Below are 19,714 nucleotides of genomic sequence, written 5' to 3' on the forward strand. Positions count from 1 at the left end.
CCTTCATGGCATATTATTTATATGTAATATAGTTATTGATGATGCAATGCATGCTTTTGTCACCTCACGTGTCACCCTGTCAATTCACTAAAAAAAACATATAATGCTAATGTTAGTCTAAGGAGGAAGAAAAATGTCCTGACTACCCTGGAGACCTCCTTGCTGTCTTTGGCTATGACTGACAAGGACTCTTAAACAGGTAGCAACTGGGGGAGCAAGGCAAACGATGTCAATGCGTCCGCTGCAATTCTGATGTGATGATTTATGACTTCTATTTCTATTGGTATCCCCTCACCCCCCTTTGGAAATATTGCATTAGGGGCAAAATCACCCTTTGAAGGACTATTTTCTCTTTCTGTTAGTGCAATAGCTCAATGTGCTAATACTTTGTACAGATGGTCAAAGTTATCAGCATGGATGTTGTAAGGAAGCAAATGTCATTTTAATTATGTCTAATTGAGTCTTAATATATTACTAATTAAATGTTTAATTAATAAAAAATAATAAGAAGAAGAATACAACAAATACAACTTGCAACCAGCAAAACAACTGAGCAATAATTTATTATTTACAACATGGATGAACATACACATTTGCTCTGTGGCAAATATTTAGACTCTTTCCCCCCTCCTCTCAAAGGTTTTAAGCAAGACCTTTAAAAGTTTTGATGATACTGAACAGAGATTTAAAGATAAAGTGTGCAATTTAGTGGCGAACTAATAGAACAATTTGAGCGAGCGTACAGCAACCCCGCAAGCATGAACTAGTGCGTGCGGCGTTTTGGAGCAGCTAACAAATGTGGCTAGTTGGAGAAGCTAGCAAAGGCTAACGACAGCAAAGCAGAGCGAGACAAGCGGCGGCAGCCCGAATCATCTGACTTGGCGATGACCACCTGTAGCTCCCAGTAGTGGAAGGAAAGCGGCGATCGACCCAACTACCACCAGAGGTTAACTATGTTTGCGAAGTTCTCCTTTTGGGGATCCATAGCAGAAAGATGGCGACGAAATATCTCAGCCTCCTGTACGGCTCAGCATATTATTTGAATTAATAGCGGGTTTTTAAAAGAAATTAATTATTAGTTCACCACTAGATGTTCACTAAACGTCTCCTTAAAAAAAACTCATGGTTAGCTGAAGTTAAAATGCTACATAACACACAAGTATGTCGTTATGAAAAGCCATGTTCACAAATGTCCAATGCAAAAGAGCTCAGTGAGTCCAGCTGTAGAATATGAATAAAGCATCATGACTAGAGATATAATGTACATCCAATCCAATACATACACACCTTCAAAAAAGCGTATGGAATACATGAAACAACTGTAAAAGGAATGCAGAGAGATGCTGTCACTTAACATTAAACACATTCATTTCATAGAAAACATGTTCAAGCATTATGCGATTAATAAATACATGATTTGTCCAGCAACGCGTTTTTGGGATTTCATGAGCTCAACGTGGGAAGCCGACCGGTGTGATTGTCTTAGCAGTCGTTCGTGTTAGTCCGCCATGACTTGCCCTCGCCGTGCTCGTACTTTTTAGGCTGTCTGTCCAAGTTGGGGCTGATACCCCTGAGTGCTGCGGAGGGCGTCCTTGAAATCCCGTTCACAGTCAGCAGGCCGCCCTCTATGGGGCAGATGTAGTCCTCAGATTCGTCGGGTTTCCTCTTCCTAAGGTGACTGAACTGGGTAAAGCCCAGTTTCTTGGGCTGTAACATACACAAAACACAATTCTTTTACAGTATATTTCATCAATGTACAGTATGTACTGTATTTTCTGGAGTTGGATATAAAAATAGGAACCCAAAATAGAAGATTACCCTATATTTCAGTTTTGACCTTTAATGAAACATATATTTCATGTAAGGCCAAAATGGAATTTTTTAATATTTGTCTGGTATTCAGGTAACAAACCAATCAGATTGCAGATTGTACTTTCTTGCCGCCATCTTACATTTTCAGTTAGTTTTCTGGCCAATCAGAAAGGCTAAATATGTCACACACATTCATGTAACATAGTAGAAATACTATTGAACATCAGCATATGCAATACATGTATATTAAAGCTTCTTTTTTTAAAATATTTTTATTCCTTTTTGTTCGCTTCACATGCAGAGAACAGCCAGCAGGGGACAGCACTGCTTCATTTTCCTACGCAGATTGAACACCTCTCCTTTTGATTCTCTAGTATCAGGGTACAACTTTTTTAATTGTAATTATTCCGATGACTTCAATAGTTAACTCACGATTAATCCAATCTTTATATCTGTTCTAAATGTACAATTTTGTTTTTCTAAGTTTTCATACTCTTGTTAACACAAAAGTGGAAAAATTGTTAAACTAACTGAAATATGGCTGCATCTTTTAGTCATTGATAGTCATTTCATAATAATTCATAATATTACGTTAAAATAAAAAAATGTACTGTTCTGTAAAAAAAAAAAAACGCAGTGTGATATTGATTTGTGTTGAAGTCATTTTTCTGCCACTAGATGGCATAATTGCATTTGTAAGACGGTGACAGCTCACTGCATTTTTCTTTTCACAGTAGTTTAAGAGCTATCTAATCTTTAATATAAAGTAACTTGTGAAATTCTGCACCTTTTCAAAATTGTAAAATACAACTTGACCCCAGTCTCCACAAATGTATGCATTACTATTAAATTTATTACTGCAAAATTTTGACGTGGGAAATAAATAAATATTGATAACAAAATGTTACAGCATTACAAGATTTTCCTAATTCAGGATCTTGATCTTGATTATGTAAATGTGTTTTTAAATGCTTTTGTAAATTACCTTGACTTTAGATGTGGTCGTGAGTGGCACATGGCCGGTAGCATTGCCGTACTCCCTCTTTTCCTGCGTGGCCTGAGTCCCCACCAAGGCAGCGAAAGCTGTGGCCAGGTGGCGACGGAGTAATGTTTTCTGTGGGGGGATATTTAGAAGCAGGGCCAAAGTCTCTGCGCTAAAGCGTGGCTCCAGGATCTACAGTGATGCATATTGACAATTGTGAGAATAAGTGAGGGCCTGCATGCCTGTGTCGTAAGCATTAGTCAATGACTCACAATTAGTCCACCATGGACACCGCTGCCCCGTAGATTAGGTGCATACTCTGCAAGATCAACTGCACGAAGCCACTCCATCACACGGTGGTTCGACCACTGCACTACCTCCGATGGGGAAGGCTGTTTCTGAAGTACAATAAAAACGGATACTCAAGGTTTTATACAATACTCATTTTTCATTGTATGCTATAAAGGCAAAATTGAAGGGCACCTGGCGATTATCACTAAAGTAAAAATGAAAAATATATATAAATATATGTAGCCGTATATCCCCTTAATAGCTTCGATTCTTTTGGAAGCTGTTATAAGATGTTGGAAAAGGGGTGCCCAAACATTTTCATTTGAGGGCCACATTGAAATTAATTGACTTTAATTTATTAAACACACTGACATGAATCAAGAAAGTAATCATGTTTTATTTATATTTTCTAGTTGGGTTAGGGTTAACGAGCAACTATTTTATTTGTATCGTATAATCTAGAACAGCACTGCACGCTTTTTTTTTTTTACACCCTCGCTTCTCACTCTGCCAACCTCCACACTTTTTTTTTTTTTTAACTCGCCTTGTGGGCTGTGTCATTCTTAGCATGAACTGTGGACCGCTGAAAAATAGATGGTGGGCTGCAAATGGCCCACAGGCTGTAGTGTGGCCATCACTGTGTTGTATATTTGTATGGTCAAAGGGTTAGTGGGCCTCGCTCATAATTTCTGTTGTATTACATCCCAAAAGTGTTTGATGAATTGGAGTCTTGGCTAGATCTCCGGTTCTTCCGCTCAGAATTGATCCCAGTATGCATTTATGGAGGTTGCTTTGAACACTAGGAACAGACAACTTCCTCCAGCAGTTCCCACAAACATGAAGCTTATATTTGCCCATAATGTCCTAAAGGATTAAAAAGACTCATGATTGTTTAAAAGAATAAGCACTACTAAGCTCTTACTGATACAAATGTACAGAATGACTGTACTGTAGTCAGAAGTAGAAATAAGATAAATGTATATGTCTCCATCTTGTGGGCACATGCTGTAATGTCTACTAAAAAAAAATGCAATACAAGATGGGAAATGTGAAGAGTTCAGTCAATATGTTGCAAAGTTCGATTTGAAATTGAGATTTAAACCCTCAAATGTGACCACACATACTATAATAGTAGTACAGTCCATAGTATGAATGTGCTTACGTCTTCCCCAGGTCTGCGTCTGAGGCAGTGGGGGTTGAACTTGTTGGCATGGAGGACGTGGATGGCACATTTAATGCTGAGATGATGAAGTTGGCTGGTGACTTTTAGACTCAAGAGGTCATTCTGAGAAATTCGAGAAGGCGACGTGAGCTTCGTGCAAATGTAAACATTTGGACTTGCGCATTCAGCACCACTTACCACTGTGAGGTATTGTATCATGCGGCCGTCCACGCGGGCCTCATGGAACTGGTCTTTATACTGAGGCAAACCGATATCATCCAACCATCCTATGAAAGCCATTTAAGGTAACATTTACATCACTTGTTGGGTTTGCGCTTATTTAACATAAATAAGAGCAAGACTCTTACGCGTGACCCAGATGTGGTCCAGCTCCGATGACTTCTCTGTCATTTTGCTAGTGAACGCCTTCAATGCCAACTGCAGCTTTTTCCTGTGCAGAGGGTGCTTCATACCCATCTCCTGAGGTTACAAAGCACCAAATTTATGGCAATTATTACTATAAATTTCACCATGATGCAAACTACCAATGTAGCTGTGGTAAAAGCTAAAAATCAGTCCAACCAACTACCTCAATATTTTGGTAGCTGGCACCTGTTTTGACTTTCAACTTATTACCATTGACATTGATGTAGTTATTTTAGTCATCTTTTCAGTTCTCTAACCTTTTCAAGATCCTGAGGCGTGGCAGAAAGTAGAGTCTGTCCGCATTCTACCCACTGCCTTGTGAGGTTGACATAGTGGCCCAGACCGTAGTCCTCCAACCAGCCACACACCTGCTCCTTGGTCCACTGGCTGAATGGGAGATTCATGTCACTGACAGGAAAAAAGGAGCAAATAAGCACACAAATTAGTATTTTAACCCTATAAAGCCTGAACCATGAAACATATGAGAGAAAGTTCGGATTATTTCTAAATAAAGTATTTATTGGTCCTTTTGAACAAACAAGCACTTTTAAAAAAAATAATAAAAAAATCAACTTGCCCATATAACTTTTGATATGTGTCATATTTGATACATCCGGTCACCCACAATACTGCCCTCTAATGGATTATCCGTGCAATGCATGTGTCAGATCATGTACGTCAGTGTTTTAATGGGGGGGAAATATATGATACTCACAAAGGTCTCAAAATGTCTTGTATTTAAAATGATACGTTTAGCATTATAGAGTGAAATAACACGCACCGTACTGTACTTAAAAAAATAAGATGTTTGTGATGATTTCAAACCAACAGCAAATAGCTAGTCTTCACTTGTGGCAGAGAGTACAGCACAACCCACTATGTTATGGACTCTTACCGAACAGAGTCAGGAGATTCCGGGGTACGGGTGAGTCTGGGTCCTGCGGTAGCACGGAAACCCCCTCTTCTAAAAGGAACAATATCTTGATCGCCTGCATTGCCTCCTCCGGAATTTGTTCTTCGAAGTCTAGGTAGAGGAGAGTAATAATAGAATAAAATAAATAAGTAAATTCTCCGAGATGTATCATTCATTATTTCCCACATCATGCGATGCATTTCTCACACCCACTTTCCCCAAAGTCTCTTGAGGCTCCGATTTGTCTTCATGTATTCAGGTGAGCCCACATTTCTTTGTCCTTGTGGGCTGTTTGTCTCAGTGCAGTTGTTCCCTTTCTCCAACTTGGCTGAAAAAGTTACAAAACATATGCACGGATGATGATTAATGCACTGGAGACCGACTGACATTCGAGTGATAACAATGGCTGCAGGTTTATATTAGCACATCCATATACTTTGCTATATTTAAAAAGCTAATGTTCACTGATGGTTATATATCATTGCTTAACCTCAAACTGTGTATTTGTGCACATCTGCATGTGTCGGGGGGGGGCTAAATGTTTTATTTCTGTAGGCAGCAATATCAATTGGGGTAAAGTAATAATGGTCAGTGGTGGGTGGAGCTGGGCTGTGTGCGGTCATCAAAAAAGAGGAAAGGGTGTGTTTGCTTAGGGGGAGAAAAAAAACATCCATCCCCTGATCCTTCCCAGTCTGAAGTCCCTGCAATTACTCATGATCAAAAGTACAGTCGTCCCTCTGGTTAGAAGGGAGCGGCTTGCTCCGAATATAAGCTCTGTCTGGTAATATCATATTGTTAATATCTGTGTATTTACTTTGGCTGGAGTCTCCGTCTTCACTGTCATCTGGAGAGCGTTCACTTTGGAGCTCAGCGCTGCTGTCTGTGGGAGACGAACGGACAGGCAGCATCGGACTCCTGGTCTCCCTCTGGTTGAAGAGCCCATGACAGATACAAACAAAGGATTCATTAACACATCATCTCTGATTAAATGTGCACATGCTTATGGGGTCAAAAGCATTGTGAAATGAATCAATCATGAAAATATTTTATTTTTTATTAAAAAAAATAAAATAATTTAATCTATGGAACCTGCCCTTTTACTCCAAACACCTGGAAGAATGAGAAACTAGCAATTAATGTCAAGGACATTTGGTTAAGTACTCTTCGACTGAGGGACGAGCTTCGTGCGTCACGGAGCAGCTAAGTTTATCCTGGCTGGGTTGGTAACTAAAGTTAAAGAAAGTCTGTAAACCATTTCCTTTTAAGGGTAATAACTTTGAAATGATATTACAGTAAATTGATTGGGGATCATAGTTTTCGGTATGTTTACGATTAAAAATGTTGATTTCGACAATTGCAGACTTTTCTCAATTACTCACATTTTTTCACTATTCATGGCAGGGCTGGTCTATTTCCTGCAAATAGCGGCGGGGATTTACTAGATATGGTTCTATGAAAGTATGTTGAGTACTAGAGAAGGTGTTGCACGGTACATTTAGGCTTACAAAGTCCCAACAGTTTGTGGAGGAGGTCCCTGAACTTTGTACTGTTTTTTGTTTTTCCGGTACATTATTACAAGTTAAATATGTCCGGTAAAAAAAAAAATATTTACTTTATATCCTATATAAAAATGCATTTATGGTAAGTGAAGTCAAAAAAGACTTTTTTTTTTTTCAGAAGAAGCAAGCCGTTTATGTTCAGTGAAATCCAGATTTTTTTTTTTTATAAAAACAATTTAGTCAAAATTGCTGTCTTTATTTTATTTTTTCAATAAACCTTATCCTGAAACAATACTGTTAAAAATGCACTTCCAATGAAGTACTGGCAAGACCAGTTGTCATTTTTATGTTAAACTGAATTGTCAGTGTCTGCTAAAAGTAACTAATAAAGTAATTTATAATCTTCTAAGTTACTTAAACGAAATAATAGAAATCAACCTTTTGTGTCTGGCCAGGTGTTAAGTCAGTCATGCTGCTGGATGATGTTTGTGTCTCTGGCCTGAAAAGACATCAGCAACATTATTAGTGGAAAACTATTTATGCCACAGATTTACTCTCATTGCAGCGATGAGGCGATGAAATACCTGCAATCACTGTCCTTCTGAGACAAAATGGATGTTTGATTAGAGGAGACACTGTTTATGGAAACCTTAATCATGGAACAAAAATATTATAAACACTAGCACTAGAATAAATGAGGCTGTTTAGTTTTTACCCACATCAGATTTCAGATCTTCAGACTTTGCGCTGGCAGAATCAGCATTCTTTCTCAGACCTTGCTCCTCTTCCTCACTGCTACTGGAATGTGTCCTACCGTTGGACAGTGAACGGCCAGCAGGTGGCGCTACAGTAACAGCATGAGTAGGAACTGTTTTAATTGTGTTGACGTTTCCTTATGAATATTTTTGTTACAAAAACGATAGATGGTGATGCTAGATGATGCAGGAGAGAAACAATTGCTTACCTTGCCTTGTGTTGTGTGTCAGATCTCTGAATTGCTTGCACTGGTTAAAGAGCAGCGTGAGCTCCTCAATGCGCCGGTCCTCCAAAAATAGGAACGAGAGGGTGTTCAAGGTTAACAAAACCATTAAGATTTTTATCTAAGCTTGAGAAACACACTTCCTGCTGCTTCTGACCACTTGGCCACACCGATGTTCTTTTCACCATATGGTCTACATGAAAAGAGCATCTGGGAGGGGATTGACATCAACCCGACTTAAAAACTCAGTTGTGGTGACCAGCTGTAGCGAATGTGTCCTTTTTGAAGTGGTGCCCGAGACTGGCTTCATCGTGGCTCTCTTACTTTCTCCCAAATTAGGCTTGGCAGGTCGAGGCCTGCTTAAGTGTGGCTTTGCTTGAAATGGCTCGCCTTGGGGCGTGTGCGTGTGTGTTCGCCAGCCCTGCCGCGTGTAGACCCACGCCTGCAAGTCTTTAAGGTCCAAGATTCCCCACGAGGAAGAATACAAAAGCAACGCTGTACTATAATTGGATGGAGGGCGGTGCCGTTAGCAAGCAATAACAACATTTAGAAAGTGAAAGCCTCCATGCTTGTTCCCGATGATGCCTCATCTATACTGTGTAGTAAGAGTTAAGTAAGTAAATTGGTGGTGATTCAAGATGTGAATTGGCCGTCAAAAAAAATAATCATAGCATATTGAATGGAAACGTGCACGTACGGCAATGGTTAGCCGGCTAATGATTATTATGTTAAACTTATATTAAGCAATCAGTCAGTAAAGCCCATCTAGGTAGTGTATCAACGTTTTTGTCGTTATATGACTGTTGGTCTCAGACGCATTCCAAGCATGAAGGAAGTTAGCAAACTTGGACACTGGACTGGAGAGATGAACACTCCTGGATTATCTTAACCCTAGCTAGCTGGTATAACAGAACCCGGATGGTTTTAAAACTTTACCAAAAGCAAAAGGAAAAAACTCCCTGAGACGTGCCGTTGGCCAGTGTACGATGAGGAATTCTAGAAAATAAAGTAAGTTAATTTTTAACAAAAAAAGAAAACCCTTCCATAGGTTGACGCAGCTACGTTAGCATGTCAGCTGCATTTGTACCGTATAAGCTGATGTTTCAAAAAAGTGATTATGAGTCTTGGTAAAGCGCTTTAAAGATAAAGATAAGTGCACTCCATTTACCATTATGATCAAATTGGATTTTTCTTTTGGACTATGACATATTTTTGAGCAAAAGTACAATTAGTAACCCATTTGAATGGGTTTGGGATTGGGTGGATAAATGGTAAGCGAATATGCGAACTCTCATTTGGTGCCAACGTTCAGGCATTACTGTGGCAGACTTAACACATTGTGGTCAATTTAATGGTAAACAAATGTATAGGATAGAGAGACTTACTTTTTCATCATTGCTAGCCTCCAAGGATTTAATGTCACCTCGAAGTCTTTGCAGCTCCTGGTCTATGATGAAGAGAAATACATTTGACATCATCACTCTTAAAACATTGATTTTAATATCATGTTTTAACTTTGACTTAACATCATTTAAGGTGACAGTTCAACTACTACTAAGTTTTTATGTTACTTTTCCACATATATTTTGGTGAAATTCCAAAATGTTCGACATTAAACATGCACTCTTTTAAATCACCAGAACTATTTTTTGCTTAGCCAAGTAACACTTGTATGTGAACACGGGTGTGAATATGAAGCACTCTAGATGTGAATGACTAAAATGATTAAAAAAAATAAATAAATAAAAAAAATAAAACAGCTGAATGTGATTTAAATGCCATAAAGACACAATTGGAAGCCATCTTGACTTGATGTTGCCAACTGTTTATATAGTGCTGTACTGACAATATAAAAAAATTTGGAGCTTAACATCTTTGTGAATATCTTGTCTAGTTTTCTCCAAAGAATAACTCAAAAAACTGTCTTAAGATATGAAATGCAAATAGCTCTTATTGACTTAATTGTTCTGTGTTGGTAACAGTAAAAGCATGTTGGTAGGCTGGATGTTCTGATTACCTTTCTCAGAGCTCTCAGTCACAAGTGGAGGTCTGGCCAGAAGTTGAGTGTTCAAGCTCTGAATCTCAGCATTTTTACTCAGGAGAAGCTGCTGAAGATTGCTGATCTCCACCTGCCAGTGCAGACCAACATCTTAGATGCTTAAGCTTACCAGAAGATAAGAAGTTTAGCAGATCACTATGTACCTATTTTGTATGTCTCACACACATTACTTTAACAGTAAAAGGGCATTTTAAGTAGGGAGAATGCTGATGGACTTATTTAGTTTGAAATTCCATGTAAGATGTATGCATAGTTTTCGATTCACAATAGTTCATCATTGTGACAAAGATGTTTCAGTGCAGTACATGAGTCTGTTTTAGGGTACATTGAAACATCCTGCCCTAAAACACTACTGAAACGTGACAAGCTCAAAACCTGTTTTCAAAATATCAAAGGATTCAATATACTTTACATTTAATCATATTAAAAACGCAGTCAAAAATCTCAGTTTCTGCCAGCTGAAAATAATCTTATGAAACACAAGGTATATATAGAAAACACATCATAATTCTAAAAAGATAATAACTGAGAGTGAAGAAAAACACAGCAGTAAAGTATAATGTAGCTGTTGCACATTACGGAAAGTCATTAAATCTTTTTTTCTTTCTCTCTCTTTACACCATATTTAAAATTGTTCTAGAGAAAACATAATTAAGTGTGTGCACATAAAATGAGTGACTCACTTCACTGCCTGGCACGTCTGATTGGTTGGATAGCATTAAGGAAAGTTGAGTGGACAGTTAGCAATGGAAGTTGAAAACTGATACTGTATAGTCTGGATCAGTGGTTCTCAACTGTTGTCATCCTAGGACCCTCATTTTCTTGTTGACACTATGTCGCAATGCTTTTTTTTATAGATGGGAAGAACAATGAGTCCACTTTTGGATCCCGACAAATCAGTTGGGAATCACAGGTGTAGCCTTTACTATAAAATACAAGTCTTCACCTTGCTTGCTTTGAGTCTTTTCTCGTACTCCAACTTCTCATCTTCCAAGTGTTGCACTTTGTCTTTTACGATCTTGAGCTCTCGTACCAAACCCTGCAACATATTGTAATGTACATTCATTATAATCTAATGAGCTTGTATGTGCCTTCTGTCCTTTCACCTCAAGTGTCCCTTTGCTCCACTAGTCCTTTGCAAGGTTAGTTAACCAAAAATAATGAAACAAATAAAACTGGATAAAACAAAATATTTGTGTTTATGGAAAAAAGAAAAGAAAATGGTTTAGAAAAAAAAAAAACTGAAACTGCATCTTGCGTTTATAAAACAAACTACACCCCAAAAAAATTGTTGGGTCAATAAATAACCCAGTTTGGTTGAAAAAGCAACCGATCCACTACATGGGTTGATTTCACCAAACTTTCTGGGCTATTTTGTTTCCTAAATGGGTTGTTTTACACAAAACCACACAAAAAATGTGGTGATTTTGTAAAAGACCAAAAAAAAAAAGCTGTACAAGACAACGCAGAAAAATGTTGTTTTGTACATAGCAACTGAGAAAATGGGGTCAAATTGACCCAAGTAGCAGTCAGTCAATTTTTGACCTAAAATAGGGTTATTTTTGATGCAACTGTTTATAGAGTGTAAAATTATTATTCATGCAAAAATGTCCTGCATTTGTCTTTTTCATTAGCGTTCAGGGTAAATATATTTATTTTGGTATTGCTGTACTTCCATCCAGAAGGAAGGTCAAACACTTGTTTGAGAACTCTACAGTAGTTTACTTTACTACACACTATTTAGTATTTTTTATTTATTTATCTTGCACTCAACAAAAACTCAATTTATTTAAAAAAAAACAAGCACAAAAAAAACCAACTAATAAAAGCTATACTGAAATGAAATACTATATATTTGAAAAAGTAGAAACTAACAAACCTACTTTAATAATAGTATTAAAAACAACAACCAAAATAAAAACTATAAGAAATTCAAATTGAAAAAATAATTTAGCTTGGTCCTCTAAAATAATTTACAATGAGCGTAGCAAACCATGCGGTGAAGTGCACTGCTTCATCATCGATGGATGATGATGATGAATGAAAGATCAGCTTTTGAAAGAAAAAAAAACCCGTCAAACACACACCTTTTACCCAAAATGCACAATGTTAGTGAATGGGGCCCAGCGAGTTTATTGACTCCTCATAAACATAGAGCCCTTCTGCCGCTGTTTGGTAAGCATATGTTCCATTCAGTGTCAGGGATAAACACACATCAAAGTGAGACCAAGCATGCCGTGCGTGCACAACGTCACGAGTCATGCATCCGACTGCGTACGCTCTCTCCACCGTTGTGCGGCAGATGCCCTGCATCTGAGCTACTCTCATCAACCCCGTCTGCGGCCTCCTCTTCTAGTTTGTTCTTCACCTCTGCACCTGTGTCACATGAGGGGTCGGCTCGCGAGTCCTCGGGGGATGTGGCGGGGCTTGGCGCTGGCGAGCCGTCGTCAGATGGGTTCTCAGAGGCTTTTTTCTCCTGGATCTTGCTATTGATCTCCTTCTGAAACCTACACATCTGCTCCTGCAGCTCACTAATGAAATTCACAACGCTCTGCCAGATGCAGTGTGGGAGAAAGAAAAATTGAAAGAGGGTTTTAGAGGGTGGGGGGAAGCGCAGTGGAGGAGATGTATTTATCTGTATTTATGTTCATATTTGCGAATGACACATTGCCTCAAGGGAGACGAGGTCAGAATGTAGGGGTGCAATAGTTTGTGATCTGCTCTAGATAAAATCAAACTCTAATGTTACAATTTCCTTAAAACCACTTTTTTTTCTACCGTCATGCTTTTTCATTGTTCAGATTTAACGTATTCTATTTTGATTTTATTTGCCTGTATTAATTATGTTTATTAAAACCCTGGAGAACCCACGGGGTCAAATTTGGCCCCTATGAATTCTGCTTCTCAAATAACAAAGACCTTTTTTTTTTTTTACAAATTTAAATTCAAAAGTCCAGAGTGCCACTTCTGACCCCTGCATGGGGCCATCTAGTGGATGAATATTGCACTTACATGAGCCAGAGTGGTGGTAACAAGATGGCTGTTTTGTTGAGCTGGAAATCAATCCAAACAAAACCATCTTCTCAGCAAACCATCAGATGGTAATTTATTTTTTTTTTGTTAATCTATTTCATATCATGTTGCAGAATGCCTAGGAGTATGTTTTATATATATATATATATATATATATATATATATATATATATATATATATATATATATATATTGATAAATTAGCAACTCTGAGCTAGTTTAAAAAAAAGGGTTAAAATTGAAAAAAACGTATATTTTGGTGTTCAGTGAACTTATAGCAGTCATTTAATGTATACAGTAATTCATAATTTTCCAAAGAAGAAAAGGGTTCTTGGGTTCTCCAGGGTTAATTTAACCCGTCCTGAGCACAGTCATGTTGTGGTTAGCACATCTGCTTTGCACTCGAAAGGTTTGGGTTTGAATCTCAGCTCTGGCCTTCTTGTAGGAAGTTTGAGTGTTTTCCCCCATGCCTCCTCCCACTTTGGAAACGCACACATTTTAAGATCTTTGAAGTTCCTAATGAGGAAAAGTGCTTTGGAAGATGGAGTAATGAAGTTTAACCAGTCAAATGTTTGACCTAACATTTTACCATTAACAACATAGTGTTCCCTCGTTTTTATCGCTGGGATTACGTTCCAAAAAATACCTGCAGTAGGTCAAATCCACAAAGTAGCCAGCTTTTCTTTTTTTTTTTTTTTTACATTTATTAAATATGTTTGAAAGCTGTAAAACCCCTCACCACACACTTTATACCAGGGGTCACCAACTCCGGTCCTGTTTTAGATATTTCCTTCTTCCAACGCTCCTGATTCAAATAATCAGCTCATCATAAAGCTGTGCAAAAGCCTGGTCATGATCCTGATCATTTTAATCAGGTGTGTTGGGAGAAGGAAATCTCTAAAACATGCAGGATAGGGTCCCTCAAGGACCAGAGTTGGTGATGACTGTTTTATACACTTATCTCAGACAAGCATTAACATTTTCTCACATTTCTCTCTTGTTTAAACACTCACAATGTTCAAACATTCATAGATTTAAAAAATAGCTACACAACTGTAAAAATCTGTGAAACAGCAAAGTTCATAATCAACCAAGTCGACCTTAATTTTAAAGATCAGTGACATGGGAGTCCCGGCTTTGGGAGGTGAGTCGCTGCACATAAACATAGCACACCGTGACAAATCTTGCCCATGTCACAAAATATTCAATTCCGGTTTTATGTGGCTGTCATCACATGTTTACAACTTTTCATCATTGGCATTCACTCTTCCGTTGGCCTCACAACAAAAGCCCAAAAAGCCAACGACAAATCAAAACATGCTTGTTGTACCTCCTTTAATTGCTTGCTGAGCTAGTGAATTACAAGACTTATCACAGCAGTTTGGCTAATCATTTCTGTCCAAATTTAAAACAGTTTTCTCTAAAATGTTGGCCAAATTAATTAATCAACCAGTGAACCAGCTTTAAAAGTTAAATTACAAACAGTTTGCACCAGTAAATGCAACAGGGGTAAATAGTTTATACATGTTTTGAAAGAAATTGGTGCCCGTTCACCCACATACAAAAAATTTAAAAAATAAATAAATAAAGGAGAGCAATGATGATGACATGTCAAATCGGTAAAATTACCGAATGAACAATACTGAGCTCTCCAGAAAAAAAAAGAAAAAAAAGGAATTGGTGCCCGTGTTGTATCAGAGTAGTTGTAAACAGCACCCAAGTTATGCTGGGACTGTCGACAGAGGAAGTCTCGCATGGGGTCCAGTTTAGAGGATATGACAGATGATATGAAGCCCCTCCATGGCTAAATTTAACTCTGAGCTTACTGGTTCAAAAGTGGGGTGGGGGGCGCTTCAACATGTTGTGTGTGTTTGTGTAGTAAAAAGCACATGAGAGGCGTTGTTAGTGTTCAAAGAAAGTTTCCCCCCCCCCTCCCTCGTCTTTATTCCAAACATATGTTGCAAGGAAACGAGCATAAGATGAAAGTGCATTGACAAGAAGAGTGGCCCTCTGCTGTCATGATCGACTGTCTTTTTTTCTGCTTCAATGTCAAACACACTTTTGTTCACATGTGGTTGAACAAATTGGGCCCCCTCATTCACTCCCCAAGAGCTTCCTCTCTTCATAATGACTTTGTGAATCTTTGCCAACCTCCAGGAATAAAATCTTGTGGGCTGTGACGCCTCCCATGTGTTTCTTCGTCCGTTATGCCAGCTCTACTATGCCTGAACTCTTTTCACCTGAGGACACAAAGGCTCTTTGACTGGCCGTGTTTTGACAGGAATGCTACAGCATTCGGGTATGGCTCTAATTGTACTTCTTCTCAGTTTCATAGCAGCCACCAAATGTCCAGTTCAGCCACTGGTAATCTGACACAACACTCTTCAGCAAATGTGCAATTCTGCTCGAAATGCGGACAAAACTAGACTAAGACTAAGCATCAACCCGTGCCAGAGTTTTGTGAATGTTCCTTCCCATCTGTCCTGAGAGTGTTTATGGACTTCCATAAAATCAGCAGCTGACTTCAAGTCCACCGTATGGTACAGGTTTCCGTATGTTTCCTTGTCATTCTTGGCAGGCTTGTGCTAGAATTTCCAAAGGTTCTCCAAACAGAAGTTTCCCAGGAGATTAAAGCTAAACTCGCTCTTCCTTGAAAATACGCTCAATGAAAATAAGATATAAGGTTCTTTGTCTCGCTTTCACTTGCAAAAATGTCTCCAGTTAGGAAGTTCTGAAAACTCAGTGACCTCTTTAAGATTGGAAACTAAGAAAACTACAGCCTCGTTCATCTTCTAGACTAATTTTTTTTCCATTGGATATTTTTTCATATGTCTCATTAAAAAAGCCTTACCTCTGCTTTATGTTGCCTCTCTGCTCCTCCGTGGCTCTGTTTCTCTTCCATGTCCGTCAGCTTCAGCTTCAGGTAGGACACCTCCCCCTTGAGACTCCGCTTCTGCTTCTCCAGAGTCGTCCTATGCAGGAGCTCCTGTCATACAGCAAAAGACACCCGCTGCAAATACGAGCGCGGAATGCGGGCAATGCTAATGCAAGACTTACTTAACAATGGCGACATTAGGTATGAGGCACGGCGAGCTACAAGGTCTGTAATAACAGTCTCCTTGGACAAACCCACTGCTTTCAGGGGGGGCTAAATATACACAACGCATGACCACTATTTATAATGCCTATTTCACAGCAGCTCACTCTAAGTACACAGCAGGACTGGTGGAGGGGGGAAGAGGGGGACGGTGTATAAACATGCAAATCATTCTTAAAAACAACAGTAAAATGGCTTTAACGGGTAATTATCCTGTCAGTTTGAACTTCTGCCCATCAAAGCCCAAGATGTGAGCGACTACAGTAGACGGCCCATTTTCACTGGGACAGCTCGTTTTGGAGCCCGGCGAATTATTGTTCTATCCCGTTATTACGCAGGTTCCCTCCCGGCGTCTCATTTTTTGGCCTTGTGTATGTCATAGTGATTCATACGATAAACTAATTAAAAGGGAATTAACTGTTAGATTCCTTCCTATTTACTTCCAAATTCACGTTTACGAAGGCGTGTTTTTATTATGCCGGAACTAGCACTACTTCCTGTTTCCGTGTCTAAGAATCATGGGAAATGTTGTCCTACTGTTGTGGTTGTGTGGGTGGTCAAAGCCAGCGCAAGCTGAGCTTTTCTGGTGGCATGTTTCCAATGCGGGACCGCCGCAAAATAAACTACACAGCCAGCTTACAATAGCTGCCATGACCGAGCAAAAAAGGTTGGATCATTAGCGCTGCTGAACTAGCATTTATCATTAGCTATAGTAATAACCAACCCCCGTTGACGAAGATTGAGTTGCGATTTAGATTATATTTGGTGAGAAATTATTGTATGTTTGATTTTTATCTTACTTGTTTTTCATTTTTTAAATCTGGTCACCCTACGGGCAAATCTCAACATTGAGAGTTCTACACTACCATGCGGGAAAATGTGGTGCTAGTTTGGTTCTTTCCAAACTAGGTGTTAAATCATTCAAAGCGCAGAAATGAGCATCTGAAGCAGCAGGCCCACGTGGACATGCGTATTTGAAACATTGACTATGGAAAATATCCGCCCTTCTTTCTTGAGGGCATATGGAAAATATTAGAGCTTTGTCACCAGGAAGAGATTTACGGCTCAGGTCCAAAGCCTCATAATGACCACGTCTCAAGCAAACCGGTCCTGGCTGTCCTTTGATATGCTGCACCCATACAGCTCTGCACAGTGCGTTTAACCACCAACAATAAGATTCGTCCCAGGAAATTGTATCATTAAGTAAGATCACAGGTTGGCAATATGTGAATACTGGAGATGAAGAGAGGAACATTCAAATAAGACACACATTTATGCAATGCGTTACCTTGTATTTCGGCTTCTGCCTGTAGCAGAGCAAAGTGCGCTTCCCGAATAGTTCCCAGGCTCATGACGCTTTAAATGTCATATATCCTTTTCCATGGTGTGTTTAATAGAGTTTAGCAATTGTAGAGTTCAAGTGGCGAGCAAATAACTGCAAGTGCAAGGTTGTTTCTCGACAAGCACAACCCCTACCCGGTATCCCGCCCATCCCGCCACCTTTCCTCCCTTCTTAAGCCATTAGTCAGTCTTGCCTTTCCTTTCTATTTTTCTCTTCTCTGTGTTAGAGTGAGAAAACATGCGCAGACTAAGCTGTGGTTAAAGGTTAGGGGTGTGGCTATTCCAACTCTAATCACCTGCCCAGACAGACCAGTCGAGCCCAGCATAACCCAGGCAAAGACTCTGCGACAGCGTCCTGGAATGAGTCTGGGCATCCTAAATATTTTGGTTTCCAAGGTAATATGCGGCTCCATAGAGTGGAATTCTAAACAGGAATTTCTTCCCAGGGAGCAAAATATATTAGCTGACGCTGAATCTGCAGGAGGGATCTGTAGTGAATGACTGATCGGGGTCATCTTGAAGCTCATTCGTTAGCAGAAGTAAATGTGTCCAAGAAATGAGCGGAACTCAATCGTACCTGCTGCAGCATCTCTTCTGTGGCGTTGAGTTTGAGCCGATGCTCCACAACCGAAGTCTGCAGGTCGCTGATTTTTACCTCCTGAGCTTCCACCTGGTCTGTGAGCACACCAACCTGTGTGTGTGTGTGTGTGTGCAAACAAAACAAGTTGTCAACACTGCAAAAGGACAACGCAGTGGAACATTTTAAGTGAACTGACCGAGAGGTTGTTTGCTTTGGAATTCAACCATTTTCTGATGAAACCTCCGAGATTATGTGAGGTGATGACAGCAGAATTCACTTGATTTCCATTCAGCGAAGATTAACACAACAAAAGTGTTTTTTTGGGGGGGTTTGTCTGGCTATTTAGGCTATTACGAAAGATGGGCCAGCCTCAAATCTACTGTGTGTATATTCAATGTTCATTTGTGCTGGAATGTCAACCTCTATATTTCAATGAATGACACTTAGTGTCTCCGTGCAAGCTTGCAAGAGTTCAAGGGCCAAAGCATTGTTGGAATAGTGGAAAGTAAAACTGGAACGATGCAAAAGCATAGCTTGTCGTCTTAGATATCAACATTGTGCACATGAAGTTTTGCTGTTTTGGGTCATGCAAGCAAGGACGCACGCTGTCACGTTCAACTGGAGCCGTCTCCCCAGATGACTGTTCTATCTGAGAACTAAATAAACAAACGGCATCAGTTCCCACGCATACATCTTCAGTGCAGTGGTTGCATACTAGCCTTAACCTGTCTGAGGTATGCACGGATTCAGCAGTCCCTGAAACTCCGTCTTACAATCTTTGCACAACACTCTAGTGTTGTAATAGCATTAATTAAACCTACACGGGAGCTTTTGTTCCTGCTGGCGGAAGAGAAACACAACAGTTATGCAACATTTACAGCATAACGCTGAGATCTACCTTTACACTTCGACCTGCTTTGGATCAACTATCAGTCTCACAATCTTACAAGGACGGGGAATGAATTCATTTTGAGATAAGATGCAATCTAAAACTGACGCTTTAAAGAAATTGCAATCACAGATGGGGTCACCTCACCTGCAGTGTGAGAGATTCTTTGTCTCCTTCCAGACGTGATAAACGCTCCTGGTAGGACTCACTGTTGTCTGATGACTGGTGGTTTACCTTTGGAATATACAGGTCAGCTATTAAGCTTAGTCGCTGCGTTGCTGAAACAGAACAGTTCCCCAATAGGTCAAATCTGCTTTTCTTCAAACGAGGCTGTAGCAACTTGCCGTATTTTTTTATTTTTTTTGAAGAGCTGCTCACTGACTCCGCCTGTAAGAGGTTTACTGCTCCTAATCCTGCATTCAAATTGTACAATATATTTGATTCCATCTGATTAGCGGGGGCTTGGATGAAGCCTCGGGGCTTCCTGTGTATTTAGGGATATTTTAGAGCTATCAATGGTAAGCGATGTATGATTGCAGCCCAATGATCTACATTTACTCTGAAATCTTCTCAAAACCGCACTAGTGGAAACATTATGTAGTTCAGCCTCGAGCCTGCGCCAAGAATCCCAAGTGGTTTGCAGTAGATTTG

General features: G+C 39.5%; 1 protein-coding gene across 5 annotated transcripts; it reads right to left on the reverse strand.

The window, feature by feature from the left end:
• Window positions 1-535: 535 nt before the first annotated feature.
• Window positions 536-19,220, reverse strand: ppfibp2a (PPFIA binding protein 2a). Of its 5 annotated transcripts, XM_077564665.1 has the most exons (20): window positions 19,211-19,220; window positions 18,172-18,285; window positions 16,008-16,142; window positions 11,070-11,162; window positions 10,082-10,193; window positions 9,450-9,511; window positions 8,050-8,128; window positions 7,805-7,929; window positions 7,670-7,734; window positions 7,524-7,584; window positions 6,401-6,512; window positions 5,800-5,914; window positions 5,569-5,697; window positions 4,931-5,081; window positions 4,616-4,727; window positions 4,446-4,534; window positions 4,248-4,370; window positions 3,067-3,192; window positions 2,798-2,986; window positions 536-1,707 (listed from the first exon to the last, which is right to left on the reverse strand). In XM_077564665.1, exons 2-20 carry the CDS (start codon window positions 18,181-18,183, stop codon window positions 1,483-1,485), a joined length of 2,115 nt encoding a protein of 704 aa, XP_077420791.1. In that variant the 5' UTR covers window positions 18,184-18,285; window positions 19,211-19,220; the 3' UTR covers window positions 536-1,482. The 5 variants fall into 5 exon arrangements, with proteins under 5 accessions (XP_077420791.1, XP_077420792.1, XP_077420793.1 ...); XM_077564666.1 differs by lacking the exon at window positions 11,070-11,162; XM_077564667.1 differs by lacking the exons at window positions 18,172-18,285; window positions 19,211-19,220 and adding an exon at window positions 17,542-17,684.
• Window positions 19,221-19,714: the final 494 nt, after the last annotated feature.

The sequence above is a fragment of the Vanacampus margaritifer genome, chromosome 4 (genome assembly GCF_051991255.1).
Source record: "Vanacampus margaritifer isolate UIUO_Vmar chromosome 4, RoL_Vmar_1.0, whole genome shotgun sequence".
Taxonomy (NCBI): domain Eukaryota; kingdom Metazoa; phylum Chordata; class Actinopteri; order Syngnathiformes; family Syngnathidae; genus Vanacampus; species Vanacampus margaritifer.